This window comes from Notolepis coatsorum (genome assembly GCF_963971535.1).
Source record: "Notolepis coatsorum genome assembly, chromosome: 4".
NCBI classification, from domain to species: domain Eukaryota; kingdom Metazoa; phylum Chordata; class Actinopteri; order Aulopiformes; family Paralepididae; genus Notolepis; species Notolepis coatsorum.
The window spans coordinates 142,455,055-142,480,365 of NC_140168.1; the positions used below are offsets into that span (position 1 = coordinate 142,455,055).

General features: G+C 44.5%; 1 protein-coding gene across 1 annotated transcript in view; it reads right to left on the reverse strand.

Moving 5' to 3' along the window:
• Positions 1 to 25,311, reverse strand: part of arhgef15b (Rho guanine nucleotide exchange factor 15b) — a 158,428-nt gene that overhangs the window by 79,960 nt on the left and 53,157 nt on the right. The window contains 4 exon segments of the mRNA XM_084312347.1: positions 172 to 419; positions 2,165 to 2,226; positions 2,543 to 2,591; positions 5,562 to 6,605. Of these exon segments, the coding sequence (XP_084168473.1) occupies positions 172 to 419; positions 2,165 to 2,226; positions 2,543 to 2,591; positions 5,562 to 6,605 (1,403 nt within the window).

Here is a 25,311-nt window from a genome sequence, read left to right on the forward strand (position 1 = left end):
GCCAAGACCACCGTTTTTTATTTTGACTCTCTTGTTTTGTTTTTTATGCCCTGTAAGGTGACCTTGGGTGTTTTGAAAGGCGCCAAATAAAATGTATTATTATTAATATTATTATCCATCCACCCCATCCCCCCCCCCCCCCCCCCCCCCCTCCTCCCCACCCTTCCTCACCTCCTGGTACTTGCACTGTTCTGGGTTGAGTTGCTCCAGCACCCCGCTTTCCCGTACGGCCAGGAGGTCCTGCCACAGGGTGCTCTGTCCCGGCACAGGCACAGAACTACCCCTGGGCGCCCCGTTGCCGCGGTGAGCACCCCACTCCATGGCATAGTCGGCGCTGGTCTTGCTGATGTTGCGGCAGACCGTCTGCCGTCGGATCTCTTTGGTGATGACGGTGATGCGGTACGTCTGGTACATAGGCTCTGCGGGCAAGCAGGGTCAAAGGTCAACCGACTGGGAACACTGCTCATAGGGCTGAGCCCAAACGGTCGAACCTTCGTTCGTTACGTTGGCATTCTAAATTCTAAATCACAATTTTTTTCTATTAATTCTGTTTAAACCAATGGGGTTTTTCTTCACAGTTGCAGATTAGGCTACACTAATATTATAGTATTAAAAGAAACTGATGAGTTATATATTCATTAAAGAAAGTTGATTTAATTGATTTAGTTGGGCTGGGGCTTCTCCCTGGGCTGTAAAGTTGATTTAATAAAAGAAAAATACAAATTTAATCAGATTAATCACTTTATTCAAATTGAGTATTTAGTTTGAGGATATTAAAAAAAAATGAAGAAAAAATTTACTACGTTTACATTTAAAAAAAAAAAAAGTATTTTAATTAAAAACAAAGGTTTGAACGTTTGTTCTGAAAAACCCTGACGAAGTTCGAATCCCAAAAACAGGCTTCGGGGACAGCCTTAACTGCTCATTATCTTATGCCCAGGTATGGCAGGGTTCAACACTTTTTAATACAACTTAGACAAGCTCCTTTTCGGGTTTTGATCCTTTGATATTTTTCCTTTGATCCCCGTTCTAGACACTCGGCCGGAGCTCCTTGGGTCTCCCTTGCACCGGTGCCTACGTTAAAATTGCAATGGCGATCGAATCCTGCCAGGTGGCAGTATCGCCTACCTTTTGAACTGGGATAGTTTAGTGTGGTGACACTTTTTTTGTCTGCAAGAACTCCTCCCCCTCAGAGGACAGAGCGACAGAGCGATCGCTCTGAGATTTTATCGCCTCAAACCTATTTCCCGTATACACGAGTATACACATATACACGAGTAATCGCGATGGCGATCGGATCACATCTATTAAAAGGAACATTATTCTTTTTGGAGTATCTTCTGGCTGAGGTAGGTAAGGTCTATTCTATGTCTATTTTACCGAACCTGAAACATGTTTTTGTACTGATCACAGTGTCGTATTTTACCGGACATAAAACATGCTTTTGGTAACGATCACAGTTTTGAGTTAGACACATATGTACATGGTATATACCTTTGATTTGGAAGTATTTGGGGTTTCAGGCGAGCAACCCGAACGATTTGGGCATATTGCATATAACGCATCATATCTCGCGATCTATGAAAAAATTATTATTTTGGAAAGGGCCAATGTTTAGCGTGTAATAGTGCACAAACTACAGTATGTAGAAATGAACTGGTTAGTCAGTGATGGACTATGAACAATGCCTGTCAAATGAGCCATACTATTGTCTCCATAGCTATAATACAGAACACACGATGGGTCTGCAAACATCGCTAAAATGAATTTAATTACTAATGACTGCGCTCGGAGACGGTGCATTGGATAAGAGCCAACATGTCTCCCCCATGTCTACCCTCTACTCTCTCTCAACTACTCTGCTTTCAAATAAATAAGTAACGAAATAGATATAAAAAGATCAGTAGTGCAGTTTTGAGTCCAGCTCAGGAAAGGGGCCATTTGAGGACCACACAGATAACATCTGAGATCCCCTCTCTTGTATTGTGGGTCATTCCATGCCCTACGGTGACATTTGTAATACTGATGAATTCACCTGCCTAACATTATGTACAGTATGTCCCACTTGTCTTGTGTTACATATCACGTGTAACCTGACTCTGTAATAGATGTTTTTTTTCCCCTGTATTGTTACGGCAGCATCAAAGGCGTCGGATGGCCTTACCATCCTGTAGCCTGGACTCCCAGTCGAATGAAGAGCCCCTCCTGGGTGGTGCGACAGGCCGCCTGAGAGAGGAAGGAAGGAAGGAAGGAAGGAAGGTTAAGGAGGAAAGGAAGGAGGGGTTAGCCAGCAGACCGTAGCTCGCAACTATCTGACTGACCAACGTGTGATTGAATGGAATGGGACTGTGATCATGAGAGAGTCAACAGAAGATGCGCACCAAAGTGAATTGACCCATCTCAAACCCCGCCCTTGTTCCTTGATCCTCCAATCACGACCGTTGCTTAGGATCAAAGAGGGCCGGGTTTGAGATGGGTCAGTAGGAAGCAGATGGTGAAAGGGAGGGTGGTGTGCGCAGGGCGCAGTGGGGAGATAACTCACTGCTCTTCCTCCCCCTCCTCTTCTTCGATCCCCCCGTTCTCATCTTGGTCTAGAGAGACAGACAACCAAATGAGTGACAGACCTTTGTATTACAGAGAGATTTCACAAAGCCAGTTCAAAGGGCTTAATGAGAAAATCTCAGTTACACTTTTACTTAATTACATCGTTATACATCTATGGAGTACAATATGGATATTCATAGGTAATCATTTTGCAGGTTAGTTATGGTCAATACACATATAAAAACATATTATAGCACCTACATTGTTGTTTTGTTGTGTCTTTAAATGGAGCAAAACACCTGTTTAGAGCTAAGCTGCATGGTTTTAACCTTGGCAGTGGAAGAACCTGTTGGCAGTAGTTTTAACCATATCAAAATAATGACCACAGTCATTTTAAATCTGACGTGGAATTTTTCAAGGTACCTGATTATCAGTGGGTCACAACCCCAAAGGTTTGCAAAGCCTGGCTTAAAGCAAAGCGTTACCCAATCTCTTTGTATGCACTGCATTTTCAACGCTAGAGGAGAATTCATGTGATTCACAGTCAAATATACTATGAAAAATAACCAATAATGATGGAACAAATAATAACACTAATAATGTATTTATTTTTTTTGATCCACTTTTTCTCCTCTTTTTCTATTTTTCTCCCATCCCAATTACCCGCTGTGCCAATTCTCCCCTCCCCTGTCTTGAACGTTGCTCGCATATGCCCCCCACTGGCCGGTTGTAGGGAGGATAGAAGCCTTGCATCACGTGTCCCCTCCGATACACGAGGAGGCAGCCCATCACATCTTTTCAGCTGCCAGCGCGGACTCTCATTGGCGAGGTATAACGTGTGGGAGCTGGGAGGCTCACACTACCCCCGCCATTTCCTGTCTCTGCTGTGCAGGCGTCCCCAACCGACCTGTAGGAGTCGCTGTCTACAACGTCCAGATTACCACCCATCGACTTCCACCCGCTGACTCTGCCAATTGAGCCAGTATGACGGCCGGCCCAAGCTGGAGGCAACGTTGACAGCCGAAGTCGAACCCGGTGTCTCTTGCGTTGGTGACAAGCGCAATGTCCCTGCTGGTCTCTGACAAGAACAAGTTACAGGTTGAAAAAACCCTCAGCTCGGAACTAGGCAGAATCTGCATATGGCTCGCTGATAACAAACTATCATTACACATGGGCAAAACAGAGTCCATTCTCTTCGGTTCAAATAACAAACTCAGCAAGACCGACGGCTTCTCAGTTACAGTGGGTGACAATATTGTCACAAGGAAAGATGAAATTACCTACCTGGGTTCCATCCTAGAGGCTAATCTCTCCTGTTACAAAATGGCATCCAATGTAATAAAAAAAGTCAACCAACGAACTCGATTCTTGTACCGGATCTCCTCTCTGGTAAACAAGAATACCCTGAAGACTCTGGCAGGAGCACTCATTCAGGGGTACTACGACTATGCTTGCACCTCATGGTACCAAAGCACCTCAAAGGCGCTAAAAACAAAATTACAAACATCTCAAAACAAACTGGTCAGACTACTGCTTGACCTTACTCCTAGAACCCACCTCACCCCTGCCCACTTTGACAACCTAGGATGGCTTAGAGTAGACGACAGAGTACAGCAACTTGCAATGGGCCTGGTCTACAAGATACACTACACGACCAAGGTACCCATGTACATGTCAAAATACTTCCCAAAGGTCAGTGAATACCACGATCACAACACCAGAGGGAGCTCCACAAATCATGTTAAACCCAGATTCGGCTCAAATAAGGGACTAAACACGTTTCGCAATTATGCCACATCAATGTGGAACGCCCTACCCAAAGCTGTAAAGGAATGTGGATCACTACCTTTCAAAACCTCTCTCAAGGGACACCTACGGGAGACTGCAATTCAACACTGGCCCCTGTAAATATCCTAACCCAACCCCCTCCAATGTACAGTAATTTACCTAGTATGGTTTTGTCAATAGTCCAATGTACAATTTTGTTTGTTTGTACAGTGTCCCCCCCCCCCCCACTCAATGTACAGTTTTGCCAATGTACAGTCATTTACCTAGTATGGTTTTGTCAATAGTCCAATGTACAATTTTGTTTGTTTGTACAGTGTCTCCCCCCCCCCCCCCCCCCCTCAATGTACAGTTTTGCTTGTTTATACAGTGTGCCCCCCCCCCAACCACCTCCAATGTAGATTACCCAGTATGGTTGTCAATATCCCAGTGTACCCAACCCCCCCCCACCCAACCTCCTCCAATGTACAGTTTCTCGTCAAATGTATATACTCCCTTTTCCTGACTCCTTCTGTATCACAAACAGTACTGTATTTGCAAATCTGGTATGTCATAAATGTATAGATGTAGCAGTACTGACTATCTGTATGTCATGTATGTCATATATGTCCTGATGAATTGAAAATGGGGGACCCTGATGTAAACAAGACGAAAGTCTTTCTCTGGTCTGCATCCCCTTAACAATTGTGTGTATTGAGCTGTACTGTATTGTACCCATTCTGCAATCTGTTAATAAAGTTTTCAATCAATCAATCAATCACCCAGCCGCCCTGAGAATTCATGTGATTCATAGTCAAATATACTATGAAAAATAACCAATAATGATGGAACAAATAATAACACTAATAATGTTATAGTTTTTCCAAAGTAAACACTAACTCTCCTCGCTGGGCTGACAGCAGTGAAGAAGCTAGTAGCTCTGCTCTGGAAACCCCCTCATTCTCTAGCTCTCAGAGCATCGACTTTGATGTATTTGACATTGTGTATTTGCAGCTTTCGCCAGCTTGCGTGCCCTGAGCGAAGGAGGCAGCGGTCGCAGTGTGAGTTGTTCTGGCAGTGCAGTTGAAATCCACTATAGATTGAGGTGCAAGATGGTGGTGGTGGTTTATTTTTTATTGTTATTTGTTTTATAAAAATTTCTCATTTTCTAAAAAAAAAAAAAAAAAATTAATAAAAGTTGTTTTTGTGTGTTTTGTGTTTGTTTATCTTAAATAAAAAAAGCCAGTACCAACCTTTAGCCTGCGTTAGGGACTGCACTGAGGCACTACTGAGCCTCCTGGGGTCCGGCGCGGGGGCTTGGGGGGGCGCTCTGTGGGGCAGGACAGGGCTGGTGGGGGGCGGAGGCGCCGGCCTCTGCGGGGACAGGGAGCCGGCCGAGAGGCCCCCGGGGGACTGGGGCCGCAGGGCGCGCCACTCCTCCAGCGTGGGCTGCGGCAGGAGGACGCCCCCCCGGACGAACACCGGCAGCAGATTCCGGGCGTTCTTGCCGCCCACGACGGGCATCCGGGGCGGGACGGTGGGCGGCACGTCGTAGGCGGAACACCCGTCCGCCTGGAACTCCAGCGTGGGGTCCGAGTTGCTGGAGGGCAGCGTGGCGCGATGACGCCGGTCCGGCCTGCGCACCTTGATGAGCGGGATGTCCAGCTCCTGGCAGGAGACGGTGAAGGGAGGCATGGTCTTCCTGGGGAGCACGGGCTCCACCACCAGCAGCGTGGCCTCGTAGATGTCTTCCTCCCGCTCCTGGGGGGGTTTGGTGGAGTTTTGGGTCGCAGGGGACTGGGTCCGTTTGGGCGGGACAGGGGGAGACTGAGCGCGCCGGGCGGCAAGGGAGGCGAGGATGGCGTGGGGGCCCGGGTCCGACCGCCTCCGGTTGCTCTCGGCGGCGATCATCACGTCCAGGACGTGGTGGAACTTGGACTTGTCCAGCTTCGTTATGCACTCCTCACTCTCCTCGGCCAAGGAGGAGCCGCTCCCTTCCTCCTCCTCCTCCTCCTCCTCGTCCCCCGCCTCGCTCTCCCCTTCCCCCCCTCTCTCCAGGTCCTCCTCCTCCTCCTCCACCTCCTCCTCCTCCAGTTCAACCTCACCCTCCTCTTCCTCCTCCTCCTCCTCCTCATCTACGGGGACCCATATCAGCTTCATGCCGGGCCGCTGGAGGTGGCACACGCAGGCGCAGTCTATGTCACAGCAGGGGCTGAGGGGCGTGGCCACCAAGCCATGCTCCGCCTCCGCTTCACCTCCTAGGACCAGCTGAAGCTCCACCTCCTTTCCGTCAGGGGCTGGGCGAGAGGAGAGGACAGAGTTGAACAGTTTAACGGGTGTCGATCATGTGCGAAAAAGGGAAGAAAGCGTACAATGAGAAGGAGAAGCATGTTCCTACACAATGAAGGAATAATAATGTTCTGCTGAACGTTATTCCGCTTCATAACAATGTACTTTTCAATGTTCTTCATCGTCAGCTCGTTCTACAAAATCCACATCTGTGTGCGAGAGTTTCTGAATGCTTCTTCATGCTGGTGGCCAGTATGACTCACTACTAGAGCTGTGAATCTTCACTGGCCTCACGATTCGATTACGATTCAGCGGTCCACGATTCGATTCGATTCTACGATGCATCTCTCAATGCAGCTCAATAATATATTACATCCTCAATTTTATAATCTATATTACTGCACATGGCTACTTCATCAATTAATACAAGCAGTCAGATAAATTAACTTTTATTTGGAAAGTTCTTAAATCAGAATGTAAAATTTTGTCTTTACTAGTGTTGCATGATACAGATACTAGAAAGGTATCTCAATAGTAGAGGAGATACAGGATATGGAGAGGATAACACACATGCTGAGGCTACAGGAAGAGAAATTTGGGGAAAGATGGGGAAGGTGGGAGGATTATAAGGGGAACGAAAACGACATAACAGAGGAAGAAACAAATGCAACACAAGAGGGCGAAGGGTAAAGGAGGAAAGAGGTTCAAGGAGGGTCTCTGAACCCATGTCGCACATTTTTGCTTTAGTTAGTATTTTCTATTTCTATTATTTGGGTATGACAATTGTTTTATGTTTTTTCAATTTATTATTTATGTCTGTGGAACTTTTGCTTAAGTCGGTATTTTTAATTTCTGTTATTGGGTATTAAAATCTTTTCTTTATTGTTTATGTCTGTTTAACGGTGTTGTACATTATGTCTATGTATTATGTACCTGGAAGACCGACTGATATGAAAATAATATTCAAAGATGATGTTGTTTGTATGCTTGTAATCCAAAAATGCAAATAAAAATTGAGTTTAAAAAAAAGAAAGGTATCTCAATAACCAGCTGTTAAAAACGGTTCAATACTATTTCTATTAGTATCAGTATTAGTATCAATACTTTTAGAATATCCTGATGGTGTATTTTCTGAGTTGAGTGGATGCATGAGAATGACCAGAGCACTAGCTTTAATAATAATAATAATAATAATAATAATAATAATAATAATAATAATAAAATAAAATAAAATAAAATAAAATAAAATAAAATAAAATAAAATAATAATAATAATAATAATAATAATAATAATAATAATAATAATAATAATAATAATAATAATAATAATATATTTTATTTGTAGGGCGCTTTATAGTTGTGGAGCAAATCCCAAAGCACTACATTGTTAAATAACATAAAAGCTAGCAAGAGAGTAAAAAGATTTTTTTTATTTTAATAATCAATTATGTTTGGTCACTGCATCAATGCTGAATCGTCAACGTCCGCATCGCGATGCATCTTAGAATCAAGACATTTCAACACCCCTACTTACTACCATATTGTCTTTATACCTGTATCACTGTACATATTAATACTACAACTCTGTACATACATCTGATTAGCACGATTACTCAGTAATACTAATTTATATATTTTATACCCAGTTTAATCACCTGTACGTTGTATATTACTATTGCACTTTACTGTTACATTTGCACTTTGGTTGCATGTCAAACTTATTTTCGTTGTATTGTACCTGTGCTGTATGATGACAATACATTTTAATCTAATCTAATCTAAAACTATATATATATAGTGTCTATATTTCAGTACATAGCGACTGCTTTTTCTTTTTCTTCTCAGGTTAAAGGGTAAGTTCAGAATTTTGGACCCCCAGCATCCTCTTTTTTGCTGTGGTGTGCTGGGGGGGGGGGGGGGGGCAACATCAGCTCGAGGGACTCCAGCAAGCTGAACAAGCTGGTGAAGGCTAGCTCCGTAGTGGGTGGTGAGCTGAGAGGAGGATGAGGAAAAAGCTAGAAGCCATCCTGGAGAACCCCTCTCACCCCCTCTATGAGGAGCTAGCCAGAATGATGAGCACGTTCAGCCAAAGACACTATATCTATAGTGATATATAGATATACAATAATCTATGGTGTAATCTATAGTGTATATAGATACTGGACTGTATAGGACTGTGAAGCTCTGTATCCCCCCCCCCTCATTTAACACCCTCCTCTCCTATTTTTCAATGAGGAATATCCCTTTGTTGGACAAGATTGACGATATCAGTCTCCGCCAGGTTGTGTCCGTACGGAGGCGCAACAAACACTGGTATTTGTTCATTTGTAAGTAAGCTACCTCCTTATACTACATCAGTATTGGTAAGCTACCTCCTTATACTACATCATTATTGGTAAGCTACCTCCTTGTACTACATCATTATTGATAAGCTGCCTCCTTATACTACATCATTATTGGTCAGTTACCTCCTTATACTACATCATTATTGGTAAGCAACCTCCTTATACTACATCATTATTGGTAAGCTACCTCCTTATACTACATCATTATTGGTAAGCTACCTCCTTATACTACATCATTATTGGTAAGCTACCTCCTTATACTACATCATTATTGATAAGCTACCTCCTTATACTACATCATTATTGATAAGCTACCTCCTTATACTACATCATTATTGGTAAGCAACCTCCTTATACTGCATCATTATTGGTAAGCAACCTCCTTATACTACATCATTATTGGTAAGCAACCTCCTTATACTACATCATTATTGATAATCTACCTCCTTATACTACATCATTATTGGTAAGCTACCTCCTTATACTACATCATTATTGATAAGCTACCTCCTTATACTACATCATTATTGGTAAGCTACCTCCTTATACTACATCATTATTGGTAAGCTACCTCCTTGTACTACATCATTATTGATACGCTACCTCCTTATACTACATCATTATTGGTAAGCAACCTCCTTATACTACATCATTATTGATAAGCTACCTCCTTATACTAGATCATTATTGGTAAGCTACCTCCTTATACTACATCATTATTGATAAGCTACCTCCTTATACTACATCATTATTGATAAGCTACCTCCTTATACTACATCATTATTGGTAAGCAACCTCCTTATACTACATCATTATTGGTAAGCAACCTCCTTATACTACATCATTATTGGTAAGCAACCTCCTTATACTACATCATTATTGATAATCTACCTCCTTATACTAGATCATTATTGATAAGCTACCTCCTTATACTACATCATTATTGATAAGCTACCTCCTTATACTACATCATTATTGATAAGCTACCTCCTTATACTACATCATTATTGGTAAGCAACCTCCTTATACTACATCATTATTGGCAAGCAACCTCCTTATACTACATCATTATTGGTAAGCAACCTCCTTATACTACATCATTATTGGTAAACTACCTCCTTATACTACATCATTATTGGTAAACTACCTCCTTATACTACATCATTATTGGTAAGCTATTGTACCTCCTTATACTACATCATTATTGGTAAGCTACTGTACCTCCTTATACTACATCATTATTGGTACGCTACTGTACCTCCTTATACTACATCATTATTGGTAAGCTACCTCCTTATATTACATCATTATTAGTAAGCTACTGTACCTCCTTATACTACATCATTATTGGTAAGCTACCTCCTTATACTACATCATTATTGATAAGCTACCTCCAATATACTACATCATTATTGATAAGCTACCTCCAATATACTACATCATTATTGGTAAGCAACCTCCTTATACTACATCATTATTGGGCAGCAACCTCCTTATACTACATCATTATTGGTAAGCTACCTCCTTATACTACATCATTATTAGTAAGCTACCTCCTTATACTACATCATTATTGGGCAGCAACCTCCTTATACTACATCATTATTGGTAAGGTACCTCCTTATACTACAGCATTAGTAGTAAGCTACCTCCTTATACTACAGCATTAGTAGTAAGCAACCTCCTTATACTACATCATTATTGGGCAGCAACCTCCTTATACTACATCATTATTGGTAAGCTACCTCCTTATACTACAGCATTAGTAAGCTACCTCCTTATACTCCATCATTATTAGTAAGCTACCTCCTTATACTACATCATTATTAGTAAGCTACCTCCTTATACTACATCATTATTAGTAAGCTACTGTACCTCCTTATACTACATCATTATTAGTAAGCTACCTCCTTATACTACATCATTATTGGTAAGCTACCTCCTTATACTACATCATTATTAGTAAGCTACCTCCTTATACTACATAATTATTGGAATGGGGTTTTGGAACCTATGGAACCTGTTCTAGTGACTGCATCATTATTGATAAGCTACCTCCTTGATAAGCTACCTCCTTATACTAGATCATTATTGGTAAGCTACCTCCTTATACTACATCATTATTGATAAGCTACCTCCTTATACTACATCATTATTGATAAGCTACCTCCTTATACTACATCATTATTGGTAAGCAACCTCCTTATACTACATCATTATTGGTAAGCAACCTCCTTATACTACATCATTATGGGTAAGCAACCTCCTTATACTACATCATTATTGATAATCTACCTCCTTATACTACATCATTATTGATAATCTACCTCCTTATACTAGATCATTATTGGTAAGCTACCTCCTTATACTACATCATTATTGATAAGCTACCTCCTTATACTACATCATTATTGATAAGCTACCTCCTTATACTACATCATTATTGGTAAGCAACCTCCTTATACTACATCATTATTGGCAAGCAACCTCCTTATACTACATCATTATTGGTAAGCAACCTCCTTATACTACATCATTATTGGTAAACTACCTCCTTATACTACATCATTATTGGTAAGCTACTGTACCTCCTTATACTACATCATTATTGGTAAGCTACTGTACCTCCTTATACTACATCATTATTGGTACGCTACTGTACCTCCTTATACTACATCATTATTGGTAAGCTACCTCCTTATATTACATCATTATTAGTAAGCTACTGTACCTCCTTATACTACATCATTATTGGTAAGCTACCTCCTTATACTACATCATTATTGATAAGCTACCTCCAATATACTATATCATTATTGATAAGCTACCTCCAATATACTACATCATTATTGGTAAGCAACCTCCTTATACTACATCATTATTGGGCAGCAACCTCCTTATACTACATCATTATTGGTAAGCTACCTCCTTATACTACATCATTATTAGTAAGCTACCTCCTTATACTACATCATTATTGGGCAGCAACCTCCTTATACTACATCATTATTGGTAAGCTACCTCCTTATACTACAGCATTAGTAGTAAGCTACCTCCTTATACTACAGCATTAGTAGTAAGCAACCTCCTTATACTACATCATTATTGGTAAGCTACCTCCTTATACTACATCATTATTGGGCAGCAACCTCCTTATACTACATCATTATTGGTAAGCTACCTCCTTATACTACAGCATTAGTAGTAAGCTACCTCCTTATACTACATCATTATTAGTAAGCTACCTCCTTATACTACATCATTATTAGTAAGCTACCTCCTTATACTACATCATTATTAGTAAGCTACTGTACCTCCTTATACTACATCATTATTAGTAAGCTACCTCCTTATACTACATCATTATTGGTAAGCTACCTCCTTATACTACATCATTATTAGTAAGCTACCTCCTTATACTACATAATTATTGGAATGGGGTTTTGGAACCTATGGAACCTGTTCTAGTGACTGGCTGGTCCTTAAGGTCCCCTGGGTTTGCTCTGAACAGGGTAAATCTGCATTTTGCTATGATGCCCTCTAGCTCATGGAATGAACTCCAACTATCCTTAAAGATTGAGATTCTCCCCTCTGTTGCAGAATTTAAAACCTTGGTCTCTAACCTTTGTCAATCAAGTTGTACGTGTTTTAAATTGATTTATTCTTTTTGCCTCGTCTTGTCATATTTTTATGTGCTTTTTTATTTTGCTTATTTTTGTATGTACACTCGACGTGACTGTAAATAAGGGAAACCTCAGTTGCCTTTTCTTTTTTTTTATCTACTTTTTCTCCTCCTTTCTTCTGTGATTTTTCTCCCCATCCCAATTTACCTCTCGTTGCTTGCATATGCCCCCCACTGGCCGGTTGTAGGGAGGATAGAAGCCTTGCATCACATGTCCCCTCCGATACATCTTTTCACCTGCCAGCGCGGACTCTCATTGGCGAGGTGTAACATGTAGGAGGCTCACACTGCCCCCGCCATTTTCCTGACTTTGCTGTGCAGGCGCCCCAACCGACCTGTAGGAGTCACTGTTCACAACGTCCAGATTACCACCCATCGACTTCCCTCCCACTGACTCTGCCAATTGAGTTAGTATGACGGCCGGACCAAGCCGGAGGCAACGCCGACAGCCGGATTCGAACCCGGTGTCTCTTGCGTTGGTGACGAGCGCAATGTCCGCTGCGCCACCCAGCCGCCAACCTCAGTTGCCTTTTCGAGTTTAAATAAAGGTTTGAAATAAAATAAAATTAAATTATGGGACAGGCGTTTTACAGCCGATTACATTAGGTTCCAATTTAAAAACAAACCTTTGGTCTGTTTTCTCTCCGTTTTGTAATGGATCAACGTGCAGCCAGGCTTCAACCCTCTCAGCCGACGGTGTGGACGTGGCGCGCTTCCTGCCTCCGCTCTGTTCCTACTACATGTGTATCCTGAGATACGGGAGATAGAGAGGTTCGCTTTCACTACGAAGAACCCTTTCCATCTGCTGTTCTTCTCATAACAGCCGTGTTCTGCATACGGGACCGGGCATATGTGTCAACATCAGCGCTTCAGTTTTATGCAAATCCGGCCGCATGTCTGCAGTCGGTGCATTATAAGTGGTGCCTTCAAATTATTCATGAGAAGTTACCATCGCTGCAGGGAAAATTGCTCCAATATCGCCAATGGGGGGAAAAGGAGGTGAGAGGTTTATGATGAATTGAAAATGGGGGACCCTGATGTAAACAAGACGAAAGTCTTTCTCTGGTCTGCATCCCCTTAACAATTGTATGTATTGAGCTGTACTGTACTGTACCCATTCTGCAATCTGTTAATAAACTTTTCAATCAATCAATCAATCAATCAATCAGAGAGCGAGAGGGAGAAAGAAAGAGAGAGATAAGATAAGATATTCCTTTATTGATCCCCTTGGGGAAATTCGGGCGGCATAGCAGCATGGGGGAGGGGAGGTACAGGTATGGGCAGGGTAATAGTAGAAAGACGCAAATATAGGCAATACAATTTTATCCGAATATAAAAATATGAGAAGAAAATAAACAGTGTAAACAAAATAATTGGGGCAGATAGAGATGGTAAAGCAGGTCAATGAGAGAAGGAGAGGGAGAGGGAGAGGGAGAGAGAGAGAGAAATAAAGAGAGAACTGCTCTTTGAACTGAGAGAGAAAGGGAAAGTGAAAGAGATTCTCCCATCACAGAGAGACAGATTTTCATCGTTATCAGTCAGATCAGTCCAAGTGTGTTTCTACTCCTTTCCACCGTCATGTACAGGAAACCAGAACAAGGAAATGGTTTCACGTCTCACTGGGCAGAGAACAAACACACGTCTCTAAGTAGAGAACCAAATAAACTGCCGTTCTCCTGTCGGTAGCAAATTATTCGTCCCGAACCTCAGAGGTGGGATGTGGGTTGTTGATGTGATCCTCCATAGCAAAGGAAAGCGTGCGTAGGGCGTGAACAACACAATATCATCCGAGCAAGTTCATTGAGTTTCGCTATGAAGCCGTCCGAGCAAAGCAGCTAGCAAAGACAGTACAGGAAGCTGCAGGGAAATCAATATGTGTGCATCATCTTATTATACTGCAGCGGATCCACTGCATGCTAGCCTCATTGTCCCTGCTCACATTACTCTCTGTCTCACACACGCACACACACACACACACACACACACACACACACACACACACACACACACACACACACACACACACACACACACACACACACACACACACACACACACACACACACACACACACACACACACACACACACACACACACACACACACACACACACACACACACACACACACACTAGGGCTGCCCCTACTAGTTAATTAGTCAATTAATTGGTCAGTTTGGTCTTAGTCGACAGAAAATAAGACTTGAGGACATTCCCAGTGAGCCAATTTCAACGTTGCGGCTATGTCGTAACTCTCATACAGTCCAGAATGTGTCTGGCTAAATATAGACCACTTTTAGCCCATGCAGTGGATGTGAATTACTGTATTTTGAAGCTCTTAATGGTTTGTTTATAACAGGCTACACTTTTCAGACATGGCTTAACTTCATGTGTGGAGGGACACAGTGTACTGTAAACAAGGGCAATGTGAATTAAGGAGGAATTATGCTACAATCTCGTACAGTCATGTTGGCTCCAGCATATTTCTCATGCTATTACTGTACTTCACCACTAGGGATGGGTACCTTTCACATTTGAACCGATACGGTACCGGTACCTGTGAATCGATACCGGTACCCAACGGTACCTTTTTTCTGTACTTTAGTCTCAAGAAATTTTATTTACCTACCTCAGTCGTAAAAAAAAATCAAAACTTCAAATAACTACAATTTCGACCGTTTTCGGCTTGTCATTGCTCCGACTGCTTTGTTGTTGAATCAAGTCAAATCCTAGGTAAGCATATATTGTGCGTGTGAAGGTTGAAATAGTACATTTTATTTATTTTTTTTAAATATCTCACTTGAATCGATACTCGGTAGTACCGAGGTGTTTCGGTTCGGTACCTCAAAAGTACCGAATTCGGTACCCATCCCTATTCACCACACCTGTACAACTTCCTCTGCCCTGCTCCTATAGAGGAAACAACTTCCTCTGTCCTGCTGCTATAGAGGAAACAAGACAACTTCCTCTGTCCTGCTGCTATAGAGGAGACAACTTCCTCTGTCCTGCTGCTATAGAGGAGACAACTTCCTCTGTCCTGCTGCTATAGAGGAAACAAGACAACTTCCTCTGTCCTGCTGCTATAGAGGAAACAACTTCCTCTGTCCTGCTGCTATAGAGGAAACAAGACAACTTCCTCTGTCCTGCTGCTATAGAGGAGACAAGACAACTCCCTCTGTCCTGCTCCTATAGAGGAAACAAGACAACTCCCTCTGTCCTGCTGCTATAGAGGAGACAAGACAACTCCCTCTGTCCTGCTGCTATAGAGGAGACAACTTCCTCTGTCCTGCTGCTATAGAGGAGACAAGACAACTTCCTCTGTCCTGCTGCTATAGAGGAGACAACTTCCTCTGTCCTGCTGCTATAGAGGAAACAAGACAACTTCCTCTGTCCTGCTGCTATAGAGGAGACAAGACAACTTCCTCTGTCCTGCTGCTATAGAGGAGACAAGACAACTTCCTCTGTCCTGCTGCTATAGAGGAAACAACTTCCTCTGTCCTGCTGCTATAGAGGAGACAACTTCCTCTGTCCTGCTGCTATAGAGGAGACAAGACAACTTCCTCTGTCCTGCTGCTATAGATGAGACAAGACAACTTCCTCTGTCCTGCTGCTATAGATGAGACAAGACAACTTCCTCTGTCCTGCTGCTATAGAGGAAACAACTTCCTCTGTCCTGCTGCTATAGAGGAGACAAGACAACTTCCTCTGTCCTGCTGCTATAGAGGAAACAAGACAACTTCCTCTGTCCTGCTACTATAGAGGAAACAAGACAACTCCCTCTGTCCTGCTGCTATAGAGGAGACAAGACAACTTCTTCTGTCCTGCTGCTATAGAGGAGACAAGACAACTTCTTCTGTCCTGCTGCTATAGAGGAGACAAGACAACTTCGTCTGTCCTGCTGCTATAGAGGAGACAAGACAACTTCCTCTGTCCTGCTGCTATAGAGGAGACAACTTCCTCTGTCCTGCTCCTATAGAGGAAACAAGACAACTTCCTCTGTCCTGCTGCTATAGAGGAGACAACTTCCTCTGTCCTGCTGCTATAGAGGAAACAAGACAACTTCCTCTGTCCTGCTGCTATAGAGGAGACAAGACAACTTCCTCTGTCCTGCTGCTATAGAGGAGACAACTTCCTCTGTCCTGCTGCTATAGAGGAGACAAGACAACTTCCTCTGTCCTGCTGCTATAGAGGATACAAGACAACTTCCTCTGTCCTGCTGCTATAGAGGAGACAACTTCCTCTGTCCTGCTGCTATAGAGGAGACAACTTCCTCTGTCCTGCTCCTATAGAGGAGACAAGACAACTTCCTCTGTCCTGCTGCTATAGAGGAGACAACTTCCTCTGTCCTGCTGCTATAGAGGAAACAAGACAACTTCCGCTGTCCTGCTGCTATAGAGGAAACAAGACAACTTCCTCTGTCCTGCTGCTATAGAGGAGACAAGACAACTTCCTCTGTCCTGCTGCTATAGAGGAAACAAGACAACTTCCTCTGTCCTGCTGCTATAGAGGAGACAAGACAACTTCCCCTGTCCTGCTGCTATAGAGGAGACAACTTCCTCTGTCCTGCTGCTATAGAGGAGACAAGACAACTTCCTCTGTCCTGCTGCTATAGAGGAAACAAGACAACTTCCTCTGTCCTGCTGCTATAGAGGAGACAAGACAACTTCCTCTGTCCTGCTGCTATAGAGGAGACAAGACAACTCCCTCTGTCCTGCTGCTATAGAGGAGACAAGACAACTTCCTCTGTCCTGCTGCTATAGAGGAGACAAGACAACTTCCTCTGTCCTGCTGCTATAGAGGAGACAAGACAACTCCCTCTGTCCTGCTGCTATAGAGGAGACAAGACAACTTCCTCTGTCCTGCTGCTATAGAGGAGACAAGACAACTCCCTCTGTCCTGCTGCTATAGAGGAGACAAGACAATTTCCTCTGTCCTGCTGCTATAGAGGAGACAACTTCCTCTGTCCTGCTGCTATAGAGGAGACAAGACAACTTCCTCTGTCCTGCTGCTATAGAGGAGACAACTTCCTCTGTCCTGCTGCTATAGAGAAGACAACTTCCTCTGTCCTGCTGCTATAGAGGAGACAATACAACTTCTTCTGTCCTGCTGCTATAGAGGAGACAAGACAACTTCTTCTGTCCTGCTGCTATAGAGGAGACAAGACAACTTCCTCTGTCCTGCTGCTATAGAGGAGACAATACAACTCCCTCTGTCCTGCTGCTATAGAGGAGACAAGACAACTTCTTCTGTCCTGCTGCTATAGAGGAAACAAGACAACTTCCTCTGTCCTGCTGCTATAGAGGAGACAACTTCCTCTGTCCTGCTGCTATAGAGGAAACAAGACAACTTCCTCTGTCCTGCTGCTATAGAGGAGACAACTTCCTCTGTCCTGCTGCTATAGAGGAGAAAACTTCCTCTGTCCTGCTGCTATAGAGGAGACAAGACAACTTCCTCTGTCCTGCTGCTATAGAGGAGACAAGACAACTTCCTCTGTCCTGCTGCTATAGAGAAGACAAGACAACTTCCTCTGTCCTGCTGCTATAGAGGAGACAACTGCCTCTGTCCTGCTGCTATAGAGGAGACAAGACAACTTCCTCTGTCCTGCTCCTATAGAGGAGACAACTTCCTCTGTCCTGTTGCTATAGAGGAGACAAGACAACTCCCTCTGTCCTGCTGCTATAGAGGAGACAAGACAACTTCTTCTGTCCTGCTGCTATAGAGGAAACAAGACAACTTCCTCTGTCCTGCTGCTATAGAGGAGACAACTTCCTCTGTCCTGCTGCTATAGAGGAAACAAGACAACTTCCTCTGTCCTGCTGCTATAGAGGAGACAACTTCCTCTGTCCTGCTGCTATAGAGGAGAAAACTTCCTCTGTCCTGCTGCTATAGAGGAGACAAGACAACTTCCTCTGTCCTGCTGCTATAGAGGAGACAAGACAACTTCCTCTGTCCTGCTGCTATAGAGGAGACAAGACAACTTCCTCTGTCCTGCTGCTATAGAGGAGACAACTGCCTCTGTCCTGCTGCTATAGAGGAGACAAGACAACTTCCTCTGTCCTGCTGCTATAGAGGAGACAACTTCCTCTGTCCTGCTGCTATAGAGGAGACAAGACAACTTCCTCTGTCCTGCTGCTATAGAGGAGACAAGACAACTTCCTCTGTCCTGCTGCTATAGAGGAGACAACTTCCTCTGTCCTGCTGCTATAGAGGAGACAAGACAACTTCCTCTGTCCTGCTGCTATAGAGGAGACAAGACAACTTCCTCTGTCCTGCTGCTATAGAGGAGACAAGACAACTTCCTCTGTCCTGCTGCTATAGAGGAGACAACTTCCTCTGTCCTGCTGCTATAGAGGAGACAAGACAACTTCCTCTGTCCTGCTGCTATAGAGGAGACAAGACAACTTCCTCTGTCCTGCTGCTATAGAGGAGACAACTTCCTCTGTCCTGCTGCTATAGAGGAGACAAGACAACCTCCTCTGTCCTGCTGCTATAGATGAGACAAGACAACTTCCTCTGTCCTGCTGCTATAGATGAGACAAGACAACTTCCTCTGTCCTGCTGCTATAGAGGAAACAACTTCCTCTGTCCTGCTGCTATAGAGGAGACAAGACAACTTCCTCTGTCCTGCTGCTATAGAGGAAACAAGACAACTTCCTCTGTCCTGCTGCTATAGAGGAAACAAGACAACTTCCTCTGTCCTGCTGCTATAGAGGAGACAAGACAACTCCCTCTGTCCTGCTGCTATAGAGGAGACAAGACAACTTCTTCTGTCCTGCTGCTATAGAGGAGACAAGACAACTTCTTCTGTCCTGCTGCTATAGAGGAGACAAGACAACTTCGTCTGTCCTGCTGCTATAGAGGAGACAAGACAACTTCCTCTGTCCTGCTGCTATAGAGGAGACAACTTCCTCTGTCCTGCTCCTATAGAGGAAACAAGACAACGTCCTCTGTCCTGCTGCTATAGAGGAGACAACTTCCTCTGTCCTGCTGCTATAGAGGAAACAAGACAACTTCCTCTGTCCTGCTGCTATAGAGGAGACAAGACAACTTCCTCTGTCCTGCTGCTATAGAGGAGACAACTTCCTCTGTCCTGCTGCTATAGAGGAGACAAGACAACTTCCTCTGTCCTGCTGCTATAGAGGATACAAGACAACTTCCTCTGTCCTGCTGCTATAGAGGAGACAACTTCCTCTGTCCTGCTGCTATAGAGGAGACAACTTCCTCTGTCCTGCTCCTATAGAGGAGACAAGACAACTTCCTCTGTCCTGCTGCTATAGAGGAGACAACTTCCTCTGTCCTGCTGCTATAGAGGAAACAAGACAACTTCCTCTGTCCTGCTGCTATAGAGGAAACAAGACAACTTCCTCTGTCCTGCTGCTATAGAGGAGACAAGACAACTTCCTCTGTCCTGCTGCTATAGAGGAAACAAGACAACTTCCTCTGTCCTGCTGCTATAGAGGAAACAAGACAACTTTCTCTGTCCTGCTGCTATAGAGGAGACAAGACAACTTCCTCTGTCCTGCTGCTATAGAGGAGACAAGACAACTCCCTCTGTCCTGCTGCTATAGAGGAGACAAGACAACTTCCTCTGTCCTGCTGCTATAGAGGAGACAAGACAACTCCCTCTGTCCTGCTGCTATAGAGGAAACAAGACAACTTCCTCTGTCCTGCTGCTATAGAGGAGACAAGACAACTTCCTCTGTCCTGCTGCTATAGAGGAGACAAGACAACTTCCTCTGTCCTGCTGCTATAGAGGAGACAACTTCCTCTGTCCTGCTGCTATAGAGGAGACATGACAACTTCCTCTGTCCTGCTGCTATAGAGGAGACAACTTCCTCTGTCCTGCTGCTATAGAGGAGACAAGACAACTTCCTCTGTCCTGCTGCTATAGAGGAGACAAGAAAACTTCCTCTGTCCTGCTGCTATAGAGGAGACAAGACAACTTCCCCTGTCCTGCTGCTATAGAGGAGACAACTTCCTCTGTCCTGCTGCTATAGAGGAGACAAGACAACTTCCTCTGTCCTGCTGCTATAGAGGAAACAAGACAACTTCCTCTGTCCTGCTGCTATAGAGGAAACAAGACAACGTCCTCTGTCCTGCTGCTATAGAGGAGACAAGACAACTTCCTCTGTCCTGCTGCTATAGAGGAGACAAGACAACTCCCTCTGTCCTGCTGCTATAGAGGAGACAAGACAACTTCCTCTGTCCTGCTGCTATAGAGGAGACAAGACAACTTCCTCTGTCCTGCTGCTATAGAGGAGACAAGACAACTCCCTCTGTCCTGCTGCTATAGAGGAGACAAGACAACTTCCTCTGTCCTGCTGCTATAGAGGAGACAAGACAACTCCCTCTGTCCTGCTGCTATAGAGGAGACAAGACAACTTCCTCTGTCCTGCTGCTATAGAGGAGACAACTTCCTCTGTCCTGCTGCTATAGAGGAGACAAGACAACTTCCTCTGTCCTGCTGCTATAGAGGAGACAACTTCCTCTGTCCTGCTGCTATAGAGAAGACAACTTCCTCTGTCCTGCTGCTATAGAGGAGACAAGACAACTTCTTCTGTCCTGCTGCTATAGAGGAGACAAGACAACTTCTTCTGTCCTGCTGCTATAGAGGAGACAAGACAACTTCTTCTGTCCTGCTGCTATAGAGGAAACAAGACAACTTCCTCTGTCCTGCTGCTATAGAGGAGACAACTTCCTCTGTCCTGCTGCTATAGAGGAGACAAGACAACTTCCTCTGTCCTGCTGCTATAGAGGAGACAACTTCCTCTGTCCTGCTGCTATAGAGGAGACAACTTCCTCTGTCCTGCTGCTATAGAGGAGACAAGACAACTTCCTCTGTCCTGCTGCTATAGAGGAGACAAGACAACTTCCTCTGTCCTGCTGCTATAGAGGAGACAAGACAACTTCCTCTGTCCTGCTGCTATAGAGGAGACAACTTCCTCTGTCCTGCTGCTATAGAGGAGACAAGACAACTTCCTCTGTCCTGCTCCTATAGAGGAGACAACTTCCTCTGTCCTGTTGCTATAGGAGACAAGACAACTTCCTCTGTCCTGCTGCTATAGAGGAGACAAGACAACTTCCTCTGTCCTGCTGCTATAGAGGAGACAACTTCCTCTGTCCTGCTGCTATAGAGGAGAAAACTTCCTCTGTCCTGCTGCTATAGAGGAGACAAGACAACTTCCTCTGTCCTGCTGCTATAGAGGAGACAAGACAACTTCCTCTGTCCTGCTGCTATAGAGGAGACAAGACAACTTCCTCTGTCCTGCTGCTATAGAGGAGACAACTGCCTCTGTCCTGCTGCTATAGAGGAGACAAGACAACTTCCTCTGTCCTGCTGCTATAGAGGAGACAACTTCCTCTGTCCTGCTGCTATAGAGGAGACAAGACAACTTCCTCTGTCCTGCTGCTATAGAGGAGACAAGACAACTTCCTCTGTCCTGCTGCTATAGAGGAGACAAGACAACTTCCTCTGTCCTGCTGCTATAGAGGAGACAAGACAACTTCCTCTGTCCTGCTGCTATAGAGGAGACAACTTCCTCTGTCCTGCTGCTATAGAGGAGACAAGACAACTTCCTCTGTCCTGCTCCTATAGAGGAGACAACTTCCTCTGTCCTGTTGCTATAGGAGACAAGACAACTTCCTCTGTCCTGCTGCTATAGAGGAGACAAGACAACTTCCTCTGTCCTGCTGCTATAGAGGAGACAACTTCCTCTGTCCTGCTGCTATAGAGGAGAAAACTTCCTCTGTCCTGCTGCTATAGAGGAGACAAGACAACTTCCTCTGTCCTGCTGCTATAGAGGAGACAAGACAACTTCCTCTGTCCTGCTGCTATAGAGGAGACAAGACAACTTCCTCTGTCCTGCTGCTATAGAGGAGACAACTGCCTCTGTCCTGCTGCTATAGAGGAGACAAGACAACTTCCTCTGTCCTGCTGCTATAGAGGAGACAACTTCCTCTGTCCTGCTGCTATAGAGGAGACAAGACAACTTCCTCTGTCCTGCTGCTATAGAGGAGACAAGACAACTTCCTCTGTCCTGCTGCTATAGAGGAGACAACTTCCTCTGTCCTGCTGCTATAGAGGAGACAAGACAACTTCCTCTGTCCTGCTGCTATAGAGGAGACAAGACAACTTCCTCTGTCCTGCTGCTATAGAGGAGACAAGACAACTTCCTCTGTCCTGCTGCTATAGAGGAGACAACTTCCTCTGTCCTGCTGCTATAGAGGAGACAAGACAACTTCCTCTGTCCTGCTGCTATAGAGGAGACAAGACAACTTCCTCTGTCCTGCTGCTATAGAGGAGACAACTTCCTCTGTCCTGCTGCTATAGAGGAGACAAGACAACTTCCTCTGTCCTGCTGCTATAGATGAGACAAGACAACTTCCTCTGTCCTGCTGCTATAGATGAGACAAGACAACTTCCTCTGTCCTGCTGCTATAGAGGAAACAACTTCCTCTGTCCTGCTGCTATAGAGGAGACAAGACAACTTCCTCTGTCCTGCTGCTATAGAGGAAACAAGACAACTTCCTCTGTCCTGCTGCTATAGAGGAAACAAGACAACTTCCTCTGTCCTGCTGCTATAGAGGAGACAAGACAACTCCCTCTGTCCTGCTGCTATAGAGGAGACAAGACAACTTCTTCTGTCCTGCTGCTATAGAGGAGACAAGACAACTTCTTCTGTCCTGCTGCTATAGAGGAGACAAGACAACTTCGTCTGTCCTGCTGCTATAGAGGAGACAAGACAACTTCCTCTGTCCTGCTGCTATAGAGGAGACAACTTCCTCTGTCCTGCTCCTATAGAGGAAACAAGACAACGTCCTCTGTCCTGCTGCTATAGAGGAGACAACTTCCTCTGTCCTGCTGCTATAGAGGAAACAAGACAACTTCCTCTGTCCTGCTGCTATAGAGGAGACAAGACAACTTCCTCTGTCCTGCTGCTATAGAGGAGACAACTTCCTCTGTCCTGCTGCTATAGAGGAGACAAGACAACTTCCTCTGTCCTGCTGCTATAGAGGATACAAGACAACTTCCTCTGTCCTGCTGCTATAGAGGAGACAACTTCCTCTGTCCTGCTGCTATAGAGGAGACAACTTCCTCTGTCCTGCTCCTATAGAGGAGACAAGACAACTTCCTCTGTCCTGCTGCTATAGAGGAGACAACTTCCTCTGTCCTGCTGCTATAGAGGAAACAAGACAACGTCCTCTGTCCTGCTGCTATAGAGGAAACAAGACAACTTCCTCTGTCCTGCTGCTATAGAGGAGACAAGACAACTTCCTCTGTCCTGCTGCTATAGAGGAAACAAGACAACTTCCTCTGTCCTGCTGCTATAGAGGAAACAAGACAACTTCCTCTGTCCTGCTGCTATAGAGGAGACAAGACAACTTCCTCTGTCCTGCTGCTATAGAGGAGACAAGACAACTCCCTCTGTCCTGCTGCTATAGAGGAGACAAGACAACTTCCTCTGTCCTGCTGCTATAGAGGAGACAAGACAACTCCCTCTGTCCTGCTGCTATAGAGGAAACAAGACAACTTCCTCTGTCCTGCTGCTATAGAGGAGACAAGACAACTTCCTCTGTCCTGCTGCTATAGAGGAGACAAGACAACTTCCTCTGTCCTGCTGCTATAGAGGAGACAACTTCCTCTGTCCTGCTGCTATAGAGGAGACATGACAACTTCCTCTGTCCTGCTGCTATAGAGGAGACAACTTCCTCTGTCCTGCTGCTATAGAGGAGACAAGACAACTTCCTCTGTCCTGCTGCTATAGAGGAGACAAGAAAACTTCCTCTGTCCTGCTGCTATAGAGGAGACAACTTCCTCTGTCCTGCTGCTATAGAGGAGACAAGACAACTTCCTCTGTCCTGCTGCTATAGAGGAGACAAGACAACTTCCCCTGTCCTGCTGCTATAGAGGAGACAACTTCCTCTGTCCTGCTGCTATAGAGGAGACAAGACAACTTCCTCTGTCCTGCTGCTATAGAGGAAACAAGACAACTTCCTCTGTCCTGCTGCTATAGAGGAAACAAGACAACTTCCTCAGTCCTGCTGCTATAGAGACAAGACAACTTCCTCTGTCTTGCTGCTATAGAGGAGACAAGACAACTCCCTCTGTCCTGCTGCTATAGAGGAGACAAGACAACTTCCTCTGTCCTCCTGCTATAGAGGAGACAAGACAACTTCCTCTGTCCTGCTGCTATAGAGGAGACAAGACAACTCCCTCTGTCCTGCTGCTATAGAGGAGACAAGACAACTTCCTCTGTCCTGCTGCTATAGAGGAGACAAGACAACTCCCTCTGTCCTGCTGCTATAGAGGAGACAAGACAACTTCCTCTGTCCTGCTGCTATAGAGGAGACAACTTCCTCTGTCCTGCTGCTATAGAGGAGACAACTTCCTCTGTCCTGCTGCTATAGAGAAGACAACTTCCTCTGTCCTGCTGCTATAGAGGAGACAAGACAACTTCTTCTGTCCTGCTGCTATAGAGGAGACAAGACAACTTCTTCTGTCCTGCTGCTATAGAGGAGACAAGACAACTTCTTCTGTCCTGCTGCTATAGAGGAAACAAGACAACTTCCTCTGTCCTGCTGCTATAGAGGAGACAACTTCCTCTGTCCTGCTGCTATAGAGGAGACAAGACAACTTCCTCTGTCCTGCTGCTATAGAGGAGACAACTTCCTCTGTCCTGCTGCTATA